The following is a 21,609-nucleotide window of genomic DNA, read 5'->3' as shown; positions in this document are numbered from 1 at the left end:
CTGGGTATTGTGTTGTTAAGAAAAAAAAACTATTATTTGTACAAGAACTGTTCACAGACACACACATAGAAACACACACATTCACACTCAGAGTAATCCACCAAGTACTGCGGTTATATGCTTTCTTCCTGCTCCAAAGAGCCCAGTTTGTGTTTTACCACATGCTTTAAACACAGTGCTTAAAGTGCTACTTAACTGAGAGCGATCACAATCCCTGACTAATGGTTTAACAGCACAAAAACCCACCCATGATTTAACACAACTGGAACCATCGGATCCCAAGAGCCACAACAGCATACAGCCAGGCGACACTTATTCCAAAAGTACAGGAATTAATCAAATCCTTCATTGTTAACATGTCATCAAAGCCAGGCTGCTAAATTCGTTTTTTAATTTGAAACAGAAACCAGACTGGATGGGAGGCAGATGTGTTTACTTTTCCAGGGAGAAGCCTCTCCGCAGTCACAGTTCATCTCATCAGCCATAATGGCAAACCTTTTCCTGGACTGATTTAGAGTGGCTCTGTTAGGTGAAGAAGAAAAAAGGAGTTACACCGAAGAAGGATAAGGACCTCTCAACTTCACAAAGTTGACCAGAAACTAATGAAACTGAGACCTGAATGCTAAGTATTCCTTTTTCCCCCCTCAGCTGCTGTAATTTCAGCAGTCTCTTTGAACAGCGATGACCCTTAGTTGACCTAATGAATGCATACGATGGTGTGATGGACAGAAACAGAATTACTACTGTATCTGCATTACTGTAATTCTCGATTCTTTTGCTGCAAACCACCCACATTGTGTTGCTACTTAAAATTCAACTCAACTATGACGCTCTATCAAATATGCATGCCCCTTTCCCCTTTCCCATGCTGCTCATCAATAGCTATCGACTGGTTCTAAAATAGCAATACAAAGTCACCCATGGTGAAATCTAACCTCTGGGTTTTGTTATTTGCATCAACGTGCTGGTGAAAGTGCGCTGCGGCGATTGCTTGCCCATTCTCAGTAATAGCAACAGCAAAATTGGCCTCTTCTCCATTGAGGGGAGAACATGAGAGAGAGAGAGAGGGAGAGGGAACGAGTTTTATGAGTGTGTGAGAGAGAGAGTGATAAAGAGGAAGAAATTAGAGACTGGGGGGGGGGGAGGGGGGGGCAAAAGACTGGGAGAGTAAGAGAGTGAGATAAGAGAATCAGAGAGACAAAGCCACGATAGAAAGACAGACAAAGAAATAAAGAGAGGGAATGGATGAAACAGAGAGAGAGAGAGAGAGAGAGAGAGAGAGAGAGAGAAGTTGGGGGTTGGAAGCACAGGAAGCTGCCTCCTCTGACTGTTCTGAGGGATTCTTTGCCGCTCTGCCTTTGAGGCCTCGCTAGTGTCACATTAAGATCATCCATTTTGAGGATCTGAGACAAGCCTTTGATGTTCTTTGTGCATACACAAACAGGAGAGCGGGGTGCTCCTTTGACAATTGCCAACTCTACAGAAATATCTTTTTTGTATTTAGAATCTCTGGCCTGCTAGGGACAATGTTATCATCAGACGGTGCAGCGCAAAGCGATGAATTATTTAACTCACCTGTTCATATTTCATCACAGAATATATTCAAATTAATTTATCTTTTATCCGCACTCACTCAAAAACAGTGAGGAAAATATGTTCCACCGATCCCTCGCTGTCATTGCTTTCCTTGCTGCCTGGCAGGTACAGCGAGAAATGCCTCACAGTGAAGGAATATCAAGCGCCCACCAACAAGTACAGTACACGGCTCAGGAAAATGGAACGCAGTTCTACATTTAGGAGGGAAAACTGTCTTTTGTAACCTTGTTTGTGCACCATGATCCAAAAGGCCTTGTACTCATTGTCTGTTTATTGACCAGATGGATGTAGAGAACCTCAGAGGAAATCAGCCTGAGGGAATATTTAAGACACTTTGATCATTTCTGTGTTTTGACATGCCTGCCCTAAAATGTATATAATATGTTTAGAATCACTGAAAAACTTGAACCATCCATTAAAATCCTGAACTAACACTGTTTTTACTGCTGAGTTGTACTGGCTGAGGTTTACCATGCGTCTTGTTGGAGAAGGCTTCAGGTCTGGTTTTGCCCAAGATTTCTGCCTCAAGGAATTGCTACTGGAACTTCGCTAAATGTTGCTTCGTGCTGTGTTTATGCTGGATTGACGTTGGGTCTCTGAAGATAATATAGCAATGACTAAGGTCTTTTACCTGCTTTTTGTAAATGCCTTATGATAACCTTTGTTATGATCTGCGCTATACAAATAAAGATTGATTGATTCTTGGACTTTACCACTATTATAACTATGGTATATTTGGGCTGCTCGGTTATGGCAAAAAAAACATAATCACAATTATGTTGATATATACTGAGCTCATGGTTATTAAACAAGAGTACTCGTTGATTTTAAAGAACATCTGCATCACATGCATTTATCGAAATTAAACACTAACACTTTAACATTCTGAACACTGAAAAACAAGCAATAAATGAAAATAAATAATAATAATATATAATAATCAATGAATAAATACAAATGATTAACTGTGTTTTCGAGGTAGTGGTGATGTACTCTTGTGGCCAAAATATTTACCACACATGACAAAACCTATTGACAAGACAAGTGCAACACCACATGCAGCATAGTAATCGTTTGATCTCGATTATCTTGTTTTCATGTTCGTCAGGAGGCGACACTGCATGAGTGGTAATTGAAATCGAAACTCGATTAATTTCCCAGCACTTGTGTATATAGTGCAAATATTCCCCTACAGTCTCTGCAGCAGTAGGCAACATGCCTTAATGTTTAGATGATTTCATTAGCCAACACAACGTCAGTCATCATGGCTCTATGTTCTGGTTGCTTTGTAAGCTCTTGGCATGGGCTTCTAAATCAGTGTGTGTAAGGATGAATCTTAAATAACTTGTTTTTGCTTATGCTATGTAACAGAGTTGTTAAGGTTTTCTCCACAATTTTCAACACCCATCATATTGCAGTCGTTTTGACTGTTTTCTCTGCTGATGCAGTAAAGAAAGGCTGTATGATGCTTCCTCAAATAGACATGGAGTCCACTTGCCCTCAACAGGGGGCCAAAATGCTGCTACTATCTCCCACACAAAAGGTCTAATCCCTTCCATGCAGTAACATGAAAGTGATCCCTCACTATACAGAATGCTTCACCACAAACAAACAGCAATTCTACAGTCCATCACAGATACACCAAAAGCCTCTAAATATTTTGCTTCTTTGGAGATCTGTTAGATGCCTCAAGGTATTAAAAGCCATAAAAGGGCTGACTCTCAGACCTCTTTAAAATCTGAGTCATTCCTCTACTTGGCATTCAACTAAACATTGCTGACATGGCTGCTGCTTTAAACCTTAATTTCTTTTTACACATGTACACATGCAAATGTATACTGTAAAAGCAGACACCCACCCACCCACTCACTCACTCACATACATACAACTATAGCAGACAATCGAAATTCACAAAACTGATGACTAGGGAATAAGAAACCACTTAAACTGGTGATATGTGGGCACCCAGTTGCAGCACTGGGCTTAACTTTAGCTTTTATCCAGTGTCAAGGGTGCTGATGCAAAAAAAAAAAAGGAGACACTTCTGAGGGCACCATCGCCCACGGACATCCACACACAACTCTTTCAGTCCGCTCTCCACCACTCTGTTTAGCCACAAGCACGTAGAATGACAACTTACGAATGAGAGGCACGCTGGCATTAGCCGTCCCCAGCTTGTTGGAGGCGACACATGTGTAGTTCCCGTAACGATCCTCTGTCATGTTGGTTACTGTGAGGACTGATCTGGAGCTGAGGCTCTTGATGTCGATGCTTTGACCCTTGATAATCCTGCAAGCAGAACACAATCACAACAAATGAAGATTTTCCTTCGCACCCACACACACAAAGTGTCAGGAGGTGACACTGCACTGAGTCAGGGAAGGTAACAAATGTTTGTCATCCTTTAGTGGATCTTCAGATTGTACAGTACTTCATCACCCTCTTCAACAGATCTATTTGTCCCTCGGTGTGTCGTGTCTGCCTTGGAGAGACACTTTGAAAGCACTGAGAAGAGAGAGAAATGACCCAGGGGTGAACCAGCTGGGTGCCACTTGACATGTTGTTCATCGTTCTGTTGCAGGTGCGGGGAGGATTACGATAAATCCTATTCCAGTTGTGCCTAGCATCTGTGCTGTGAAATTGACAAATATTTAACTGTTTACTTTGGTTGGCAGTGATGATCTCTAACAGCCTGCAGGGATTAAAATTCACTCTGTAACAACATATGCTGAGAGCCAAATTTTATACCCATTACAGCTTACTGTTTTCATCAGAGAGGTTTCTGTTACTGCTTCAGATTCACATTTGCCTTTATAAACCTCCAGAGAGAAGGCATGTTTCTATCTTGGCTTTGCTTTGGCCCCCTCCCGTGATCTCTAGCTTGGCTCGAGTTGTTCAGCGAGGCGCTCTGAGTTAAAACACTTTGTGTGACATTATGTCCAGCAAATATCCACAAATCTGTTGTCCCTTCTCCCATGGTGCCCTCGTCAAATGTTAGCTGAACATTCACTGATAACCTCGGCGGGTGTCTCGCCTCTACACTAGTTCAACATCAAAATAGTCAATGCTCCCCCTCTGTCATAGTGGGGAAAACAACGCTCCCTCTAGTACAGACACACACACACAAAAAAAACGTAACCACTTTTATTGAAGAATGAAAGAAGTGACACATCAAGAGAAACATTTGCTTGTCAAAACTGTCAGACTTCTTATGAAACAGACAAACTGGCAGCAGCACAGCACTGACGGGACTCATAGCCAGTGTTAATCTTCCACAGATGCTACACATGGTCTGTGCTAAAGTTTCTTATTCTAATGTCCTTTTCATGATGAGGATGTAAGAAGTCATAAAAAAAACAAGTCCTTGAATTAAGTAAAGACTAAAACCATGCCAACTTGCCTCCTTAGCAATTTGAATAAATTGAATCCACCCCATAATTACAATTAGCACAGTGTGAGCTGATGATTGAAATTGTGCTCACTAGGAGTGGGTAATGGGGGTAATTTGGATTCAAATTCAAGAACTGACACTTGAATCTAGACTGATTGATGTATGTTACACGAATGATTTCAGCCAGTCGCCAGCAAACATTTTATGAGGATGCCGATAGAGGACAAGGCAAAAAATTATTCTTATTGGAACGTTTATTTGGGCACTCCCAGGAGGGGCAGACGAATGCTAGAACAAAAAAAAAGCAAACAAAAAAAAGAACCCCTTAAGAAAGAGCTATTCAACTGTATTGTTCAGGGGGCCAAAATCTCAGAAAGCCAAGGCCCCGGGGGCCAGACAAGCCAGCCCACCACAGCAGTACAGTGCGCAAAAGCCATTTTTTTCCCCATCAACAACACAAGCTTGTGATAGGCTGCGAGCACAGGACCAAAGATGTTCTATTAAACCGGAGCACTCTGCTGTTTTGAACACTTTACTGTGGCAACAATGACAGTCATTCACAAGTTTCCCCCCGTTTATTATTTATTTTTTAATTGTAAATAGAACTTCTCCGCGGGCCAGTCTGATGTCATCTGTGGGCCTGGGTTGGCCCCTGGGCCGCCAGTTGAATAGATAACAGTTTCATTCAATATTGTCAACAAACAAGAACTGACCTGGTTCATTTAAACAGAGTCTAACCTCCCACCTTTATGCACCTCAGTTTAAAACTGAAATTCCAGGTATGCTCCTTAAAATAAAACTATGTTGATGAGCCTTGCAAAAGCTCTGCAACTAAACTGTGATGCAGGACATCCAGTTGATGCTGCCAAAAAACTTCATCAAGACACTTCATAGAATAAAACTGGGCTCACCTTTTCTCGCCCTTGTACCACTCGAATGTCGGGGAGGGCACAGCGGCTGCTTCACACCTCAGCAGAGCTGTGCGTCCCAGTCCAACTCCATGGCTTTTCATCTCATGGATAGATGGAGCAACTACAAAAAAAAACACAAAGATATAAGTAATGTTAGCACTCAGAAAAAAACATCAGTGTTAACACCAGAACGAGGACAAACTAAAGAAAAAAGTTTAAATGATCGCAGGACAAAGTAAACTGGAGAACAAATGGTTGAGATTGACTGCACCTGACATCCTGGACATACTGTAAAGTCAACAGTCAGGGTCTGCAGTTGGGGAGGGGAGAGGGCATCCATGCCCGATGTTGGAAAAATGAAATGAATTGCACTGCATGGTGATAAATGGCTTAATGGAAGTTCAAAGACTCAGAGGAACAGGAAGGTTATGTGAATGCAAAATGAGGCTCCTTTCATGTGCTGAAATGTGGTGTAAATCTCTTTGCCAGTGTTGTGAAGGCAGCTTTACATATGGACTGTTTCTGCAGCATCCCAGTCCTTTTGTTCTTCAAATATTTACCCTGCTCTTAGTAACACAACCTTGAAAGAAATGAAAGTAATAATTGAAGTTAAATAGACTTACAACAATGGCATTTTGTTGGATACAATATGTGGTCGAGCCAAATCGGCAAGACAAAAAAAACCATCTAAATCCAGCCATTCCCTCAGGCACATAAAAAGGAATAAAATGTTTTTGTTATTACATTTGTAATTATTGTCCAATATCAGTGTAATGCTGAATGCCTAAACTTTAGATTGACTCTCTATAAAGCTTAAGGAAAGTAATGGCCACTGTAAGTAGCACTGTCCTTTATAAAACTGAAGGCAGACAGGGGTTCATACCCAAATGTATTGTCATGTCTGGTTTCCTGTCTCCCTTTTTTAATCAGCACAGGCAAGAAAACAGGAAACAACAATCATAATAAGGCAGAGGGCTCAATCTAACATTGTGTGTTGTATAAACTTGGCTTTACTCCCAAAATCCAGACAAATAATAAAACTGTTCTAAACAAACAATCAGATCCACAGCCATCTGACACACAAAACAAGCAAAATTACTTTGTGCCAGTCAAACAGATTCTGATTAAAAGCCTTTGAAAAATGGAAAAAGACCACACTCTTAGGGTCAGGGCTGCAGCTAGCAGTAAATTGCCCTGCTATGTCTGAAAGTGAGATGCAGACTATTTATATTCCTGACAATGAGCCTTTAAGAGCAAGCTGTCAGTCATAGCTGCAACCTGAATCCAGTGGAAGGCTTGGCCAAGCGCCTGCAAACCTTTACTTCCAATGCATTTGGAGATGTTCTTAATGGATGACCTCAACATGGACATATGCAGCTTTGGACAACTCAACCCCAGGATACTAACAGGCATCAAACTGAGCAAACTGCCCACAATGACCAATTTATTCAAAGAAAATGTCTGAATAGTTGATCCTGCTGAAAGAGATGTGTATTTCATGAGCAGGGATAGCGGCATCCTTCATTATTGCACATATTTGTATTTTTCTACAAAGAGAGATTGAAAATGTCTTGGCTTCATTTTAATGAAGACAATGCTTCATTATGGGCCCACTGTATGCGGGGGCTCTCTGCCAACCTGTGAGAATCCACATAGATAGATGAGGTGGGAGCAACAGATCTGTGCAAGGTGAAAAAGATACATGTGAGCATTTGTACATGAGGCGTATGATCATGTAAGAGAGGCGTGCTGAGATGACAGAGCACTCTGTGATGATGGATGCCCTTCCACCAACCTTTTGCTGCATCCTAATGAGCCCGATGGTATGACTGGTGTATGTAGATTTACTAGTCCTTGCATGTGTGTGTGCCAATTATAGTGTTATTTTCCGTCTTCCATGGCTGGGTTGAATAATCCGAAGGACTTGAGCGAGCAAATCGAGCAATGGGTTGTGCTAGGGCTTTTCCTGTTCATTTATCACTGTATGAAATGTTGGATGCCATGCTGGGGGGTATTAGTAGACCTTGACTGGATGTCTGTGCTGGCTGTGTGTGTGTGTGTGTGTGTGTGTGTGTGTGTGTGTGTGTGTGTGTGTGTGTGTGTGTGTGTGTGTGTGTGTGTGTGTGTGTGTGTGTGTGTACAGTGGGTATCTGTGCACTTGTTTCTATGAAATACACCTACTCAGACTAAGAGCACTTTTCTGAATCAATCTTCCATCAGAAACTTTAAAAATCTCTTTGATTTCACAAATTTATTTAGATCTGTCCAAAGCGAAGTACATCAGAGAGTAAGTACAACACAATCAAGGATCTAGACAGGAGGAAACATTGTCAGTAAGAAATGTAGGCAGTGCGCAGGGGCAATGCAGTCTTTTAAAAAAATATTCATCCCCATCAACAACATCGACAGCTTCTCATGAAAATTCTAATTAACATTAACACCATCCTCAATATATTCATCATCATCATTGTCAGTCCCATCAGTATCATAACATCATTAATTGCATAGGTGTTCATGATAGAGGTGGGGATGAAAGGGACGTCTAGCAGGACATGTAGGGTCCTGTTGTGAAGGTAGGACAAGGCACCTTTTGCATTAACAACCAAATCATGAAGTAAGCCTGAAAAAAAGTTGTTGGCCACTTGAGCGTCTTTACAAAAGAGCTACAACAACCTGCTGCAAGGAATCAAAGGAACACTAAAGCTTGCAAGTGTTAGCATTTGACAATGTCATCTGGAGAAACGCTGTACAATTCTTCATGAAAAAAGGATGGAACACGGAGAGAAAATTGTGAAAGTGCTCCTGAGCACAGAAATATCAGCCAATAGCAAGTATGAAAAAATCAATGCAGTGTGCCCACTGACAGAGGCTTAGTGAATACTTGTAATCCTCCATTGGTGTCATTGTGCTGCCATTGATTATCTGAAGCCTCTGAAAGCAGCAGGGTGACTCGGCTGTCCGGCTGTACAGTTACTTGGACAGTGGACATGGCGGCCCAGGCAGGTGTGTCAATACTTGAAACCTTGCTCCCAGAGCCACTGTCTCTCATGTTAAAAGTGAGTACACAAAACCACTGCCAAAAGGCCTGTCTAAATATGCTGCTGTCATGTAGTTGTTGTTCTTTTTGGAAGAGGAAGCATTTTTGATGTGTTCCCTTTTATTTTTTATGCGTTTTTTGCCAAGAAGAACACAGCTTTCCTCATTAGGCTCAAAGGAATTTCCTTTTTATATTCTTACAGATAACTCGGATTACTGTCCACTAATTGAAATTCTATACATTCCTGACAAGCAAATTAGATTGAACAGAAATCAATAAATAATTTACATGTATAAAATTATGTTCTTGATCAACATACAGCATTAGCACTCAAGGTCTTCCTTCCTGGTTGTGTAACTAAGTAGGATTTATCTCTTGGCTCATGGCCGACTTCACTACAAAATTCTAACAAATTAGGATAATTCAAAAGTTATTTGGTCTCCATTACCACTAAAGTCATTCAACTTCTGGAACATTTTGGAATATAAACACCCCCCCCATGATTTTGTAGGTGGTCCAAATGCTCTGATTTTATATGCATATCAATAATATCAAGTCTTTCCAATTTATATCCTGGCAGTGAGATCTTTTAAGACAGATAGCACCCATAAAATCCAGTCCAATCCAATAATTCCAATTTCAACATGCTGGCATGTGCTAAATCATCATATATTGTGCAATACACCATCAGGATTTGGAGAGTAATGCAAAGTACTGCACTAAAAATCATGAAGGCCCAATAATCCAGGTAATTTAGTGTCTGGGGAATGCTGTGTTGAGGTTGTAAATCATGTCTCGAGTTGTGGTGATTCTACCAGATGGGGGTAAGGGGTAGGGTCCAGGAATAGCCCATGCACAGCTGAAAAATGCGTGATGGGTGACAAATGGCTAGTTGAGGGTCGATCACAAACCCACTTCAATTAACATCTGCATTATGTAGAACTCATCGTCAAAACAAAGATGATACATATTGTACATCTGTACAAAGTGCATACAAACAAGCATGTTAACGATCAACACAATGTTTGACCTTCTCTCCATGTAATATTAATGGACGGGTTTATTCAGAAACCATCACACCTTAATGTAAAGGGCTTCACTGGGTCGTGCACCCTTAGTAATCCTCATGTGGCTACTAATGATTAATTGGTGTGCTTAAGGACTGAATATGATTTATTTAGCAACAAACTATTGTTTGCCAAGAGTACGCAGGCTTTTTAATTAAAAGATCAATTAATAACCCTACCTCTTCAGCCCGATTTGAAAATGAGTTTTCATTGCAATTAAGAAATGGACTCATCAGTGCATGACTTATCAGCTTACACACAGAGACACTGTTCCTCACTGCCATCTGTGGGCTTCATTGTCCTGTTTTTTGTCAGTCAGGAATGGTGGTGCTGCCAAGATTTATTAATTAATTAAGATTTTTATTCAGAACAGCGAGGGAACATTGTGTCCCTTCCTTTTATACAATGCAAGGCATATAAATAACCGGCTTAGTGTGCAGGAGTGTGTGGTTTGAAAGCACCAGGAATTCAATCTACCATCTGTGTTTTTCTCTAAAATGGTTCAAGACACACTGATCACAAACTTTCTGCAGAAATCAAGTATGATGATGTGGCTGCTCTGATGAATGCCTCAACATAATCTCATATACATCTCAATATCATTAATGCTAAAAGAGAGTTCTGCGAGTCAGCCCCCGCTTTGTAAACATGATTTTAAGGTCATTTGCCTTTTATCAGTTTTCTGGTGTTTTTCTGAATAGAAAATTGCAGACCAAGCTGAAAGATGAAGTGTCTATGTGTCAATCTGTTTCTAAAGCAAGAACATATATTCAGCAGAAGATCAAGATTCTGCTCACTTACTCATGCCCTGCATGCAGCAAGGAATCCAAATAGCAATCAAGACGAGAGCTTTGGAGAGATGTAGAGAGATGGATTTACATCCAAACAGCTTGAGGGTACTGGCTTTAACTCTACTTAGGATTGGATAAGAATCCAATTCTAGGAAGCCTTCTCTTTTGAATTGTAAGCCACAGTGTTTCAATAGATACTGCAAACTGTCGACGAATGCTCAACTGAGGCTCTGTGCCTGATGTTAAAAAAACTCCTGATAATAGATTTCATTGAACTGTGGAGTGAACATTTGTTCTATATTTGATCCCCCACTGCATTTAGATCTGGACACACACACACAGCATACCTACCCCACAAAGATGCCAATACGGCGCCAACATGCTAACGCTCCCCTAATAGTTGTTTACCTTCTTGTAGTCCCTTGGCAAATAAATGTTTGGTGGTCATACAGATGTGTCTCCTGACCACAAGTTTTGCATCTTTTATATCTGAGATGGCCATGACTCCCCCGAACAATTGTGTCAGGGTGTTGAGCAAAGAATGTTGTGGGAGTATCTATCAGGGCAGGGCTTGAATCCCAAACAGGCCCAGGTGACAGGGGCTCTGGAGGAAGAGGCAGCATGGAGCAAACAAAAGACAAGGTGATGTAAAGAATGTGAAGTATTCACAGTTCGCCCAGGCATTTCAATTGTGCACAGAAATCTATCAACGCTATGGCTTTACAGCAGTCCTCTGTGAATGCTCATAATGAATTAAAAATGATAATCGTTTTTTTTGGCCAATTACTGTAAACGGGAGAGAAAGTGAGGAGCTTTTCTTTTTATAAACACAGCCATGGTGAATATGTGAGCAGAATTCACAGCTGCAGGGTACTAGAGGAGGAAGGAGGAGCGAACTGGGAAGCACACAGGGCGCAGCTTCACTCTGCAAAGCAAATGAAACCTTGCCATGAAGGAAAACTAGTGAAAGAGAGAGGGAAGGACGCCTGCCCCTGTTTCAAGCCTTAAGCCTAAATAGAGATATGAAGGAGAAAGACAATACAGGATTTCCCAGCAAACAGTATGGAACTGTTCCCAATTAAACGTGTAGACGTGTGCTTAACATCACGCTATTGTAGTTATCTTAGGTGAGATCTTAGGTGAGATGGTAAGAATATGAATTCTTCTAACTTTTTTCTCGAAATGTGGCTGTTTCTCAACACATGGCAACTTATAATATAACTAGACCTAGCATACTAATTGGGGTTTCCAGAGAACTACAAACATGTTTCATATTTAAGATTTAAGATCTTGGTAGAAACTGTGATACTTTAACAGCAGAAATCGGAAACCAAACCAGCCCGAGCCCATACACATTTCCGAGCCTGGACCGATGTGTCTCGTTACCTGTTATGTCCTGAATTAGCCCCTGGCCCGAACTCGGGCAGAGATTCTAAACTCTAAAGGGTCAATAGAAGAAAATATGGAAGAAGGGGACATAACTGCAGTGAGTGTCTCTAAGCAACATAAATCATTCAAGCCCATAAAGCTAACATTAGCTAGCAAGCTTCCATTTACAAAAAAACAAATATCATCTCACTTTCGGTTCTTACTTGAAGAAAAGTCAGTCTGTGTTGATGGTGTCTCCCAGCACTGTCTCAACCAGACTGTTAAACCCTCTGCTTTTGTTTTCCACTCTAAAGCAATCCTACAGCTGACTGTAGCTCCTCTTTGTTTTGTTTTGCTTACAGGTGAGATCATTCGAGTTCACTGAAGGAGGTCTGTGCTCCATCTGGCCCACATGATAATCATAATGATATCATGTAGTGAGTGATGTTACATTATTTTCATATCCTACGTTGTGTGCATATTGAGATGAAAGAGAAAAAATAGCTTTGAAGTTTCTCTTGCATGATGCAACTCCATTTTGATCTCCTGTAGTCTATTTTGTGTATTTTTTTTTTGGGGGGGGGGAATGTAGTTATCACTCATTGACATGATATATGATTATTATATATGATATATGATAACTTTGGGGAAACATATTTGCAGGATGTAAAGTGCAGTGATAAAGATGAAGCTTTCACAATATGGGACATAGATGGGGTCACAGGTACCTTGACCATTGACCACCAAAATGAATTCAATTCTTTGTTGAGTCTCAGAGAACATTTGTGCTTGTGCAGAAAATGCCTCCTCGTGTCCTTTAGATTATGTATACACGCATAATTGACAAGCCAAACATATGGGCGTATCTGCACAGAGGAGCAGGCGGAAAACAGAACCTGTGACTGTGACCTTGATTGTTGACCACCAATTTCGAGCATGTCCACCCTTAAGTAGAGGTGAGCGGTAAACAGGTCTCAACAACGGCAGCAGTATAACATTCTGCCACGACATGGAATTTTGTAATAATGTCACTAATTTCAATACACATGTTCTGGTTGTAGAGCACACAAGGAGCAACACTGATTGCTCAACCTCCAGGGTCTTCTACTTGTTTTGTGCTGACACTCAGAGCAGAGCCAGCAGTCTCACATGCCGAACGACTAAAGGACTCCGCCTCCTTCCTCGCGTCAGAGCGGGTGTCAGTGTTTATAGTGAAAGTTAACTGTGGCACATCAATCAGGTAAACTTGTATTCTCCAAGTTTCAGCTAGTAACAGTGAAAATAGAGTCGGTATTCCCCAAAAGTCATATATTAAAATTCCTGTGATGCTAACATGTCATCAATTGATTTGTGTCTAACTCTTTTATTTTCTTTAAATTGACTCCAGGCAGCTTTGTGATTATTACACTGACAGAGAGAGATGATCACAACATCTGGTTTGGTTACGAACTTCCTAAATTATTATTATTTTTTTTTTTTTTAAAGAAACAAACAAATAAAATGTAGCACAACCAGACAGCTGGTTGTCTGTCTGCTCTCCTTGTGTGACTTAGGTTGGTGCAAACTGTCAAATCCCATCTTGCAGTGTTCAAACTCTGAAGTGCCACTCATTCAAGTGGAGGAGTCAGAGCAGACAGCTCTCTCTGGAGGGAGAGAGCTTTTAGTCTACAGAGGAAGGTCAGACACCTTTGATTTCTCAGCATGAAAAAGAAACATGATCCTGTTACTGTTTTATCTTTATGTGGTTAGTAATTGTTCTACAACAAGGTAGCTTCATTAATTAATCAAATGTGGCTTTTTATCTCAGGTGGAGGTTTTTCCTCTGCTGTTTTTTTTCCCCTTCATTCATCCCTCCGACTCAGCCACCTAGATGTGATATTTATGCCTTTGAGTCACACTGTGCAGCGAGAATTTCAGCCAATAACAGAACCCACCTGCAGTGAAGATGAATATGTAAATTTGAAAAGTGGGTCAGAGATCAAATTTCATCAGGTAAAATCAGTTCTGAAATATCCTTTTCGCCAAGCAGGGTTTTTCTGCCAATCTGATTCCTGCATGACCTTCTGGATGACAGCCCTCTTTCAGGTTGAGCTCTTAAAAGTATTCAGTCAACAATCATAAACCATGGAGGTATAAGACAAGAGGCAGAAGAAGGGCAGTAATTTAATTAATGCTGTGTGTTCGCAGTAGTTTTTGTGCATTAGAGGAATTCAAGCAGAGGTGACATGAACTGTGCTTAACATTAGCGGCAAAATGACAATGCCTCAAACCCTCTGTGTCCAACTCATCATATCATAGGAAGCCAAATGGCAGGCTGAGTGTTATAGAAGGCCTGCTGTTATTAAAACTCCAAACATGCGAGAGCTTAATTTCGCTTTCATTACTTTGCTTTGCTTATTTTAATTAGTGGCCTTAATCTGCAATTAGCCTGGAGGTCAACTATACTCTTAGACAAAATAAATAAATAACAGTGCAGTTGTTTTGAAGGCAGAGAGAAAATGTTTGGACATGTGTTTAATTAAACTGTTAACCCATGAAATGTCAGTGTCACTCACTCCTGTGCTGTTTTATTAGAATTAGATCCAAGAGAAACAGTGCATACACGACTGATTGATGTCTACGACTTAATTTAATTTAACTGCTCTGAATAAGAAGGACAGTCAGAGGATCACGCTTTTTCTATTAAATGGAGACAATGCACAACTTAATAGCCTCTTATAACACTAAACAACATCAAATACATTTAAATATATAATGGAAAAAGCTAGCAGAATCTTATGTTCTCCAAACAGTTCAGTAAATGGTTTTTATCTAAAGGGAAAAAGCAGATACTATTGTCACTGTCAGTGTTACGTACTTACAGAAATTACACCTAAAATAATCCTCAGGGTGCTTTTTAAGACCCTTTCACTGGTCTATTTGCAAAACAATGTTTTAAGGCTTTTGTTTGGATACATTTATGCTAAATTTCATTTAAGTTGTCTGTTTTATGAGGTGTTCTGTGTCATTAGGGATTCAGAGTTAATATGAATGTAAAACTTCAATTAAAAGTCTGTGCTTTTATTGACTTCAGTTTATAAAATGAGCCTGCCTTTATTTGGGACAGGCATCAATATGAGACAGGTCAATAATTATATTCAAACAAAAGTGGTGCACAGCAAAGACGCTAAAGACTATACAATTGTAAACTTGCACCAGAAAGAATATTTAACTTAACTAAAATTAGGATATTGATAAACAAATGACATATTAAATCACTTATTTGATCTTACTTTGTACGACATCCGGCTGCACAGCTGGTAATCATACTAGCACTATTTTGTCTTGTATGGACAGATGTTGAAGTTCATCTTATGTTTTTGTATCTTGCTGCTTTTAGTTTTGATCTGCAAATGAATCAACTCTATGCATCACAGTCTCTAATCGAGACTTGCAGCAACACCAGGCTTGATAGAAGGGACTGGGCCGTGGGATGGGTTTTTATATGAAGTTTTACATTTAAATAAAATTGATATAATCAATCAAAAAGCACTCAAACATGGACTATTTTATTATAGTCAATAACCTTTCCTATAGTTTCTTGACTATAAGGACGTTTGTACAACTTAATTACAAATATTAGCCATAACTCCTGACAATAAAAAAAAACAAGTTGTGTAAAGCTAACCAAAATATTTGAATATGCTTTGACTAAGTTTTTATTTGTAATGTGAAAACAAAATCATGTAAAAAGTTCTTCTATTTTCAACTTGCACACATGCAGTAGGCTTGTTTTGTTGTTAATTAACTTGTCAGCTTTTTAAGTGTATGGAGTCTATTTAAAGTCACATTTTATCTTGTTGACTGACAAACTAAAACCAAAACTGGCAGAATCTCCCAAGAGAAGCTTTACAAAGTTGAGTGCCTAATTTTTTTTTAAGCAGAGCACAACAGCTGCATGAACATGTGCCCATGCAGTGTAATATTCTTAATATAGTTAATTTCTTGCTTCTTGCTGTGTAATTATCCTCTCTTGTTTAAGCTCCAGTGTCAGCTAACGTCTTTATCTTAATTCAGAGTATGGCATACTGAGTCCTCATCAATACCCCCCGTGCTCCCTGGAGCTGGGTGAATATAGCTTGATGTGTGACAGTGAAGCATGAATGAAACAGTACATTGGGAAATGGTCCAAATGCTCCCCTTTCTTCCTTCACACAGAGAGAACTGCACCAGGGTGGAGAGGAAGCAGTGAAGAGTGGCCACCAGCTGGCTCAGGCTCAGCCTTCTGAGGCCATACCAGCCGCTCCAAAGGACAACATTAATTCTATTTTTTGTTGTAAATGAGCATGTGATAAGAGTTTCCATGTAGGAAGAAGAGGGACATGACTTCCATGAATACAAAGAAATACAAAATGTTTGAAGGGCTTAAATGCTGACTAGTCAAAGCTACATGACAGCAGATACTGAGGTTATCTTATTTACTGTAAAACATCTACCTTTCACTGCTATTGGACGGTGTGTCAACAACTAAAGCAGCTCTGTGGGTGCTTTTATGTCAGCGACGTGTATTGTTTATGCAGGTCTCATAGCCGCATAGCATTTTGAATGCTAAACAGCTGCAATAAAACACAGGACCCTTCATGTGTGAGGTGCCTGTGAGGCCAGAAAAGTGTGACTCCGAGGAGCTACATGTTGGCCATAGCTCAAACCGGGTGTCAGAAACTTTGAAATATTAATGAATTAATAGGGAGGGAGCTGCGAGATTTACACTTTGTGGAGACACAGCCTGCCCCATCAGCTTGGCTCAACTAATTACTGCAGACAGATTTTGAATAAAGACTTGTCACAAAGGCATGGCTTATGTGTCACAGAACGGCTGCAAGAGAAATGACAAGTCAGCTGCAGCTACCTTTCAACACTGTCTGAAAAAAACATATGCACCATTTCCATCTTTGATAACAAGAATTTCAGATAAATAATAACATGACTACATGCTTCTTAATGGGTATTTATAGTTCAGCTAACCTGCGTTTCAGAATATCCTTTTGAAAAGCCGTTGGAGTTATTGTCAAATAACCTTTAACAGGCGGTTTTACTTGCTTACTGAAAAGAAACGCTTTAGAGATAATGGTTTTCAATGGATATTGACTCAATTACAGCCTCAGTCTAGTGTACTCATTCAGACTCCTGCTGCTGCTTTGATACAAGCATCCTGTAAATTGTCTATACTTTATTCTTTATAATCCATAGCTTTTCCGAGAAATGCTTGTTATGCATTGCAATAAGGTTGGGTGCGATACAGAAACTCAATTTTCACTCCAGAAAGCAGACGTAATGAGCAAAAAAATATATATTTATCTCCATTACATAAGAGGCCGTTTTCTATTTTTGAAGTGAAGCAAGTGAACCTCAGCTTTACTTCCAGGATTATGTAAAATAAGAGAGAAGATTTTATAAACCAATTTAAAACATTATTAAGGGAGTGTATAGAGCTATCTGAACTTTCCTCCGCTGTGGTGCACGTCAATAATAAAGGATGAGTAAAGGGTCAATTGCAAGAAGAGTCCTGTTGGCCTCAGATAACTGAGGACTGGGTGAATTCTGCCTTTACACTTGACCAACTACAGCACCCACAGTACTGGATCAGTGCTCAAGCTGTGGTGACTTTGTGAGACAGCAAAGGAAAGTCCTCCAAATCAATCCTCTCTGTGCGGACACTAAACCCCTCACCCCTGCTGTGACGCTTTAAAATGCAGCGTCTGACCATGACAGGCCTTATAAATCATCGTGAATAACTTCTTTGTTCTGTAACATAAAGACATAGCAAGTTGTCAAAGCACTTTTCATTCTTAAAACCCGTGTCCCGGCAGAGCTATAAATAGCTGGCCTCCAAAACTCCACTCAGACCCAGCTCATTAGAGTCAGACATTACACAGGAATAATGGCCACCAGATTTTTTTTCTTTTTGCTAAATACTGAAGCCAGAATGAAAGCCGTCTTAACACAGGGAGGTGGAAATGCAGTTTAAGCATTATTGGATTCAAATTTGTGTTTGGAATAAAATAACTCTTAACACTTGAATTAGAAAACTTTTATGATTAGCTCGCAGCACACGACTCAGTAAACTGGGCCAGGAAGAGCCTTTTTTCTTTCACTTTTTCCCCTCCTGTCTCTGTGGCGGACTGCCCGATAAGCTTTGCCAACAGTGAGATTTAGCACAGGGCATCTATGCAGAAACCTCCATGAATAACATCGAAATAAAAAGAGCACTTTAAGAAAGAGTAGGAAATGGCAATAATTGTCAAGAAGCCATTCCAGCTCGTAGTTACGACTGTCGCTTTCCATGTGACCACCACGGCTAAAGCCCGGTATCATTCATTAATGCCCAGGCCTCTCATTACTGTCTCCTCACACTTTTGAAAGACTCATTACCTGCATAATGGAATAGTGCTTTGAACAGTCAGACCTTTCCTTAGTGTGAATTAATCACCTACATGTTCAGACAAAAAGGGAATTCTCACATCAAATATTTAAAAAAACTTCAAGCTTTATCTTTATACTTTCTTTAACTTTTTAAAGGTGTACTTTCTGGAGGTGAACCATCAGGGACGTGACACCGGTGCCATTGAAAGCTGCCCCCGGTATCTTTCATGCCAGTGTTGAAAAAAACATAGAGGCAAGGAAGAAGAAAGAGATATACTTACAGTTGACTGTGACTTTTACTGTTTTGGTGTCAGGAGAGGCGATGTCATTTAAAGCGCTGCATTCGTAGTCTCCAGCCTGGTCCCTGGTGATGCCGGTGATGTTAAGATATTCACCAGTGTCATACTTCCTGGCTGGAAAGAGAAAAATGGAGGCAAAGTTCTTACAAACAAGGAATACAAACACAGCATTGAAACACACACCAATACTAAGGTATAGCTCTTGGCTTCCTGCAGTCTATGGTAAGTGTGTGGAAAGGCCTCAATTTGTAAACAGCTCTCAAGTTTGAGCCTGAGTAGAAGATGCAATACAATTAGGCTTTGTACTGAACTCCTGATTACCTTCCTTGCATTCTAAAATAGAATCAGATTAGCCGTGCATTGATCTGTTCGTATTGATACGGTGGCAGGAAATGAAATAATTGTGTATTCCCAGTCATCCACTCATCGTTTGCTCAACTCCACACCATGCAGTGAGAGCTACTTCCAGGAAGAAAGACAAATTCGATGGCTGAATGCACATGTCAGTGCTTTGTAGTTAGCTAACGGTGCCAAAGGCAGCGGCAAGTGAAGCACCATGACTGGCATGAAAGCAGGGGCGTAGTGCAACAAAAAAAAAAAAAAAAAAAGCTTGAGGGAGCACAAATCTACACACACATGTCCACTCCAATCAACAAAGCAACAATAACATACAGTATATTACCATAGTTACAGGGGACAGATGATGGATTTTTTTGTGTGTGAAAGTGTTGCTAGTAAGAACTGAAAGTATGACTGCTGGAATCAAAAGCAATAAAGAGATTGTGTATGGTGTCAAGTTGAATTCATTGAGAAGAATCAGGAAAAATAAAGACATGTCAGTGATGGAAGAAAAGTATTCCCAATTATTTTATATCGAACAGAAGCAAGTTGACAAACTAACACATGAGCGATAATGCCTTGTAGGATGGCTTTGATATTTGTCACAATCAAAAATTAACAGGGTCTAAGCTTGTGTACATAACTGATTACATTTTATTATATTAGAGCAGTAAAAATCAATTGAGCTGTCGATTTCCAGGAAAATCTATCAAATAAAGTCTGTATCTTTCAAATTGTGGGATCTTTCAAGTAAATTATCAAATTAATGTATATGTTTCAGTGTCATATATTAAGGCTTACTAAATATCCTCTTATTCTTATGAAACAAGCTACATGATAACGTGAATAAATCAATTTGGACAAAGAAAGACATCTTTTACACATGTTCTCACACTCAAAGACAAAAAAATATATAGTATTCCGTAGTTGAAATGTTTGTACGTTGCAGCTTTACACTTTACACACTGTTGCCCTGAAAAGCATGTATTCATGGTGAATTAATGTGCACATTGTCATGAGTTAAAGAATGACTCATGAAGAAGTAATTTATACATTAATCAGCAACTATATGATTAACATAGAATACATAAATAGCTAGCAGTAATGTCTGCATTCATTGATTCATTCACCGATTACTTAAGTTATTGATTAATACTTTTAATTCATGTGTTAATTAACACAATGAGCCAAAGTCATGGGTGTCAACTTGGGTGCCATCATACATTAACTTGTGATTATCTGGACTTTATTTCACCATTAATAAATGCTTATCAGGGGAACAGCATAGAATGTACATTTTAATGGATGAAGCCTGAGTGACGTCACCCATCTGTAACTGCAAGGGGGCTCAGGAGGCTCATCAGCCTAACTTTCAGTCAACCTAACAACAGACTGAGAGCTGGAGCCGAGGCGGATTTTAAGCCTTATGACAAACCGCTAGACTGTGCCTGCCTCTCAATCAGGTCAGCCTCGTGCCTAACTTGTATTTTTCATGAAATCAAAACGGATGCGTTATTGAAAAATTCACCCCCTGTACAGTGTGTACCCATTAGGACAATTACTAATCAGACCAATATCGTGTACCAGGTTGTAAACAGGTTTTTGTCTGAGGTAAAAACGGCAGAACTGCTGTTAAAAAAAGTTTTGAATGGGGTTGCTAAGAGACTTCCAGGAGTCAGGCTTCATTTTTTTTAACACAGGGGGTTACCGCTTGGGGACCAGTATTGTAAAGTGTAAGCAAATTATCTTCAGGTTTTTGTGGCCGTCATTAATCCACCTGCAGATGTTCAGAAACATTTGGTGTGGTGGAATTTATGAACTATTTAGATTGAAGAACAAACATCATTTGGTTTGTTCTCTGTTCCTGATGTCAGTCAGACCTGATAGTGTCCAGCTGTGACTAGATGACCAAGGACAGCTAAGTGTGCCAACTGTCTTTCCTCGTATCTGCAAGGATGTTTGGTAGACTTATTGTCTGCTCCAAATTGTACTAGACGTCACAGATTAGTTTACGTGGGTCAATATGACATGGCCCTGATAATAATAATATCTCTTGGGATATAGGCAAAGCCGTTGGGAGAGTCCTGCAGATTTGGTTTAGCAAGACACAAGTTCACATGTGAATTGTTGATCCATGTCTCCTTGAGTATTCACCTTGTACATAAACTTTCTTCAACTTAAGTCAACTGAATCATTATTGTGTGAAGTCAAGTATTAATCATTTCCTCATCATTTGGTATCTATAACAACATTGCAATGTTAATTATAATAACTTATTTGTGGGGTTGTAAAGATGGATGGATGGATAGATATTAAATTAGGAAAGCTAACAATGAAACCAATATGCAATTGATGTACTAGGATCATATAATATTATGTGATTTCAGCAGGCAGCAGTGTGTATGTGT

General features: G+C 39.9%; 1 protein-coding gene across 2 annotated transcripts in view; it reads right to left on the bottom strand.

Moving 5' to 3' along the window:
• Positions 1-21,609, bottom strand: part of negr1 (neuronal growth regulator 1) — a 141,826-nt gene that overhangs the window by 38,579 nt on the left and 81,638 nt on the right. For both annotated transcript variants that reach the window (XM_061033731.1, XM_061033733.1), the window contains exons 4-6: positions 18,845-18,976; positions 5,899-6,019; positions 3,737-3,885 (exon numbers count right to left, since the gene is read on the bottom strand). In XM_061033731.1, coding sequence (XP_060889714.1) covers positions 3,737-3,885; positions 5,899-6,019; positions 18,845-18,976 — 402 coding nt within the window. The remainder of the gene's footprint in view (positions 1-3,736; positions 3,886-5,898; positions 6,020-18,844; positions 18,977-21,609) is intronic.

The sequence above is a fragment of the Labrus mixtus genome, chromosome 3 (assembly GCF_963584025.1).
Source record: "Labrus mixtus chromosome 3, fLabMix1.1, whole genome shotgun sequence".
NCBI classification, from domain to species: domain Eukaryota; kingdom Metazoa; phylum Chordata; class Actinopteri; order Labriformes; family Labridae; genus Labrus; species Labrus mixtus.
Note: the sequence above shows the minus strand (reverse complement) of the source record. Positions and strands in the feature narration are given on the sequence as shown.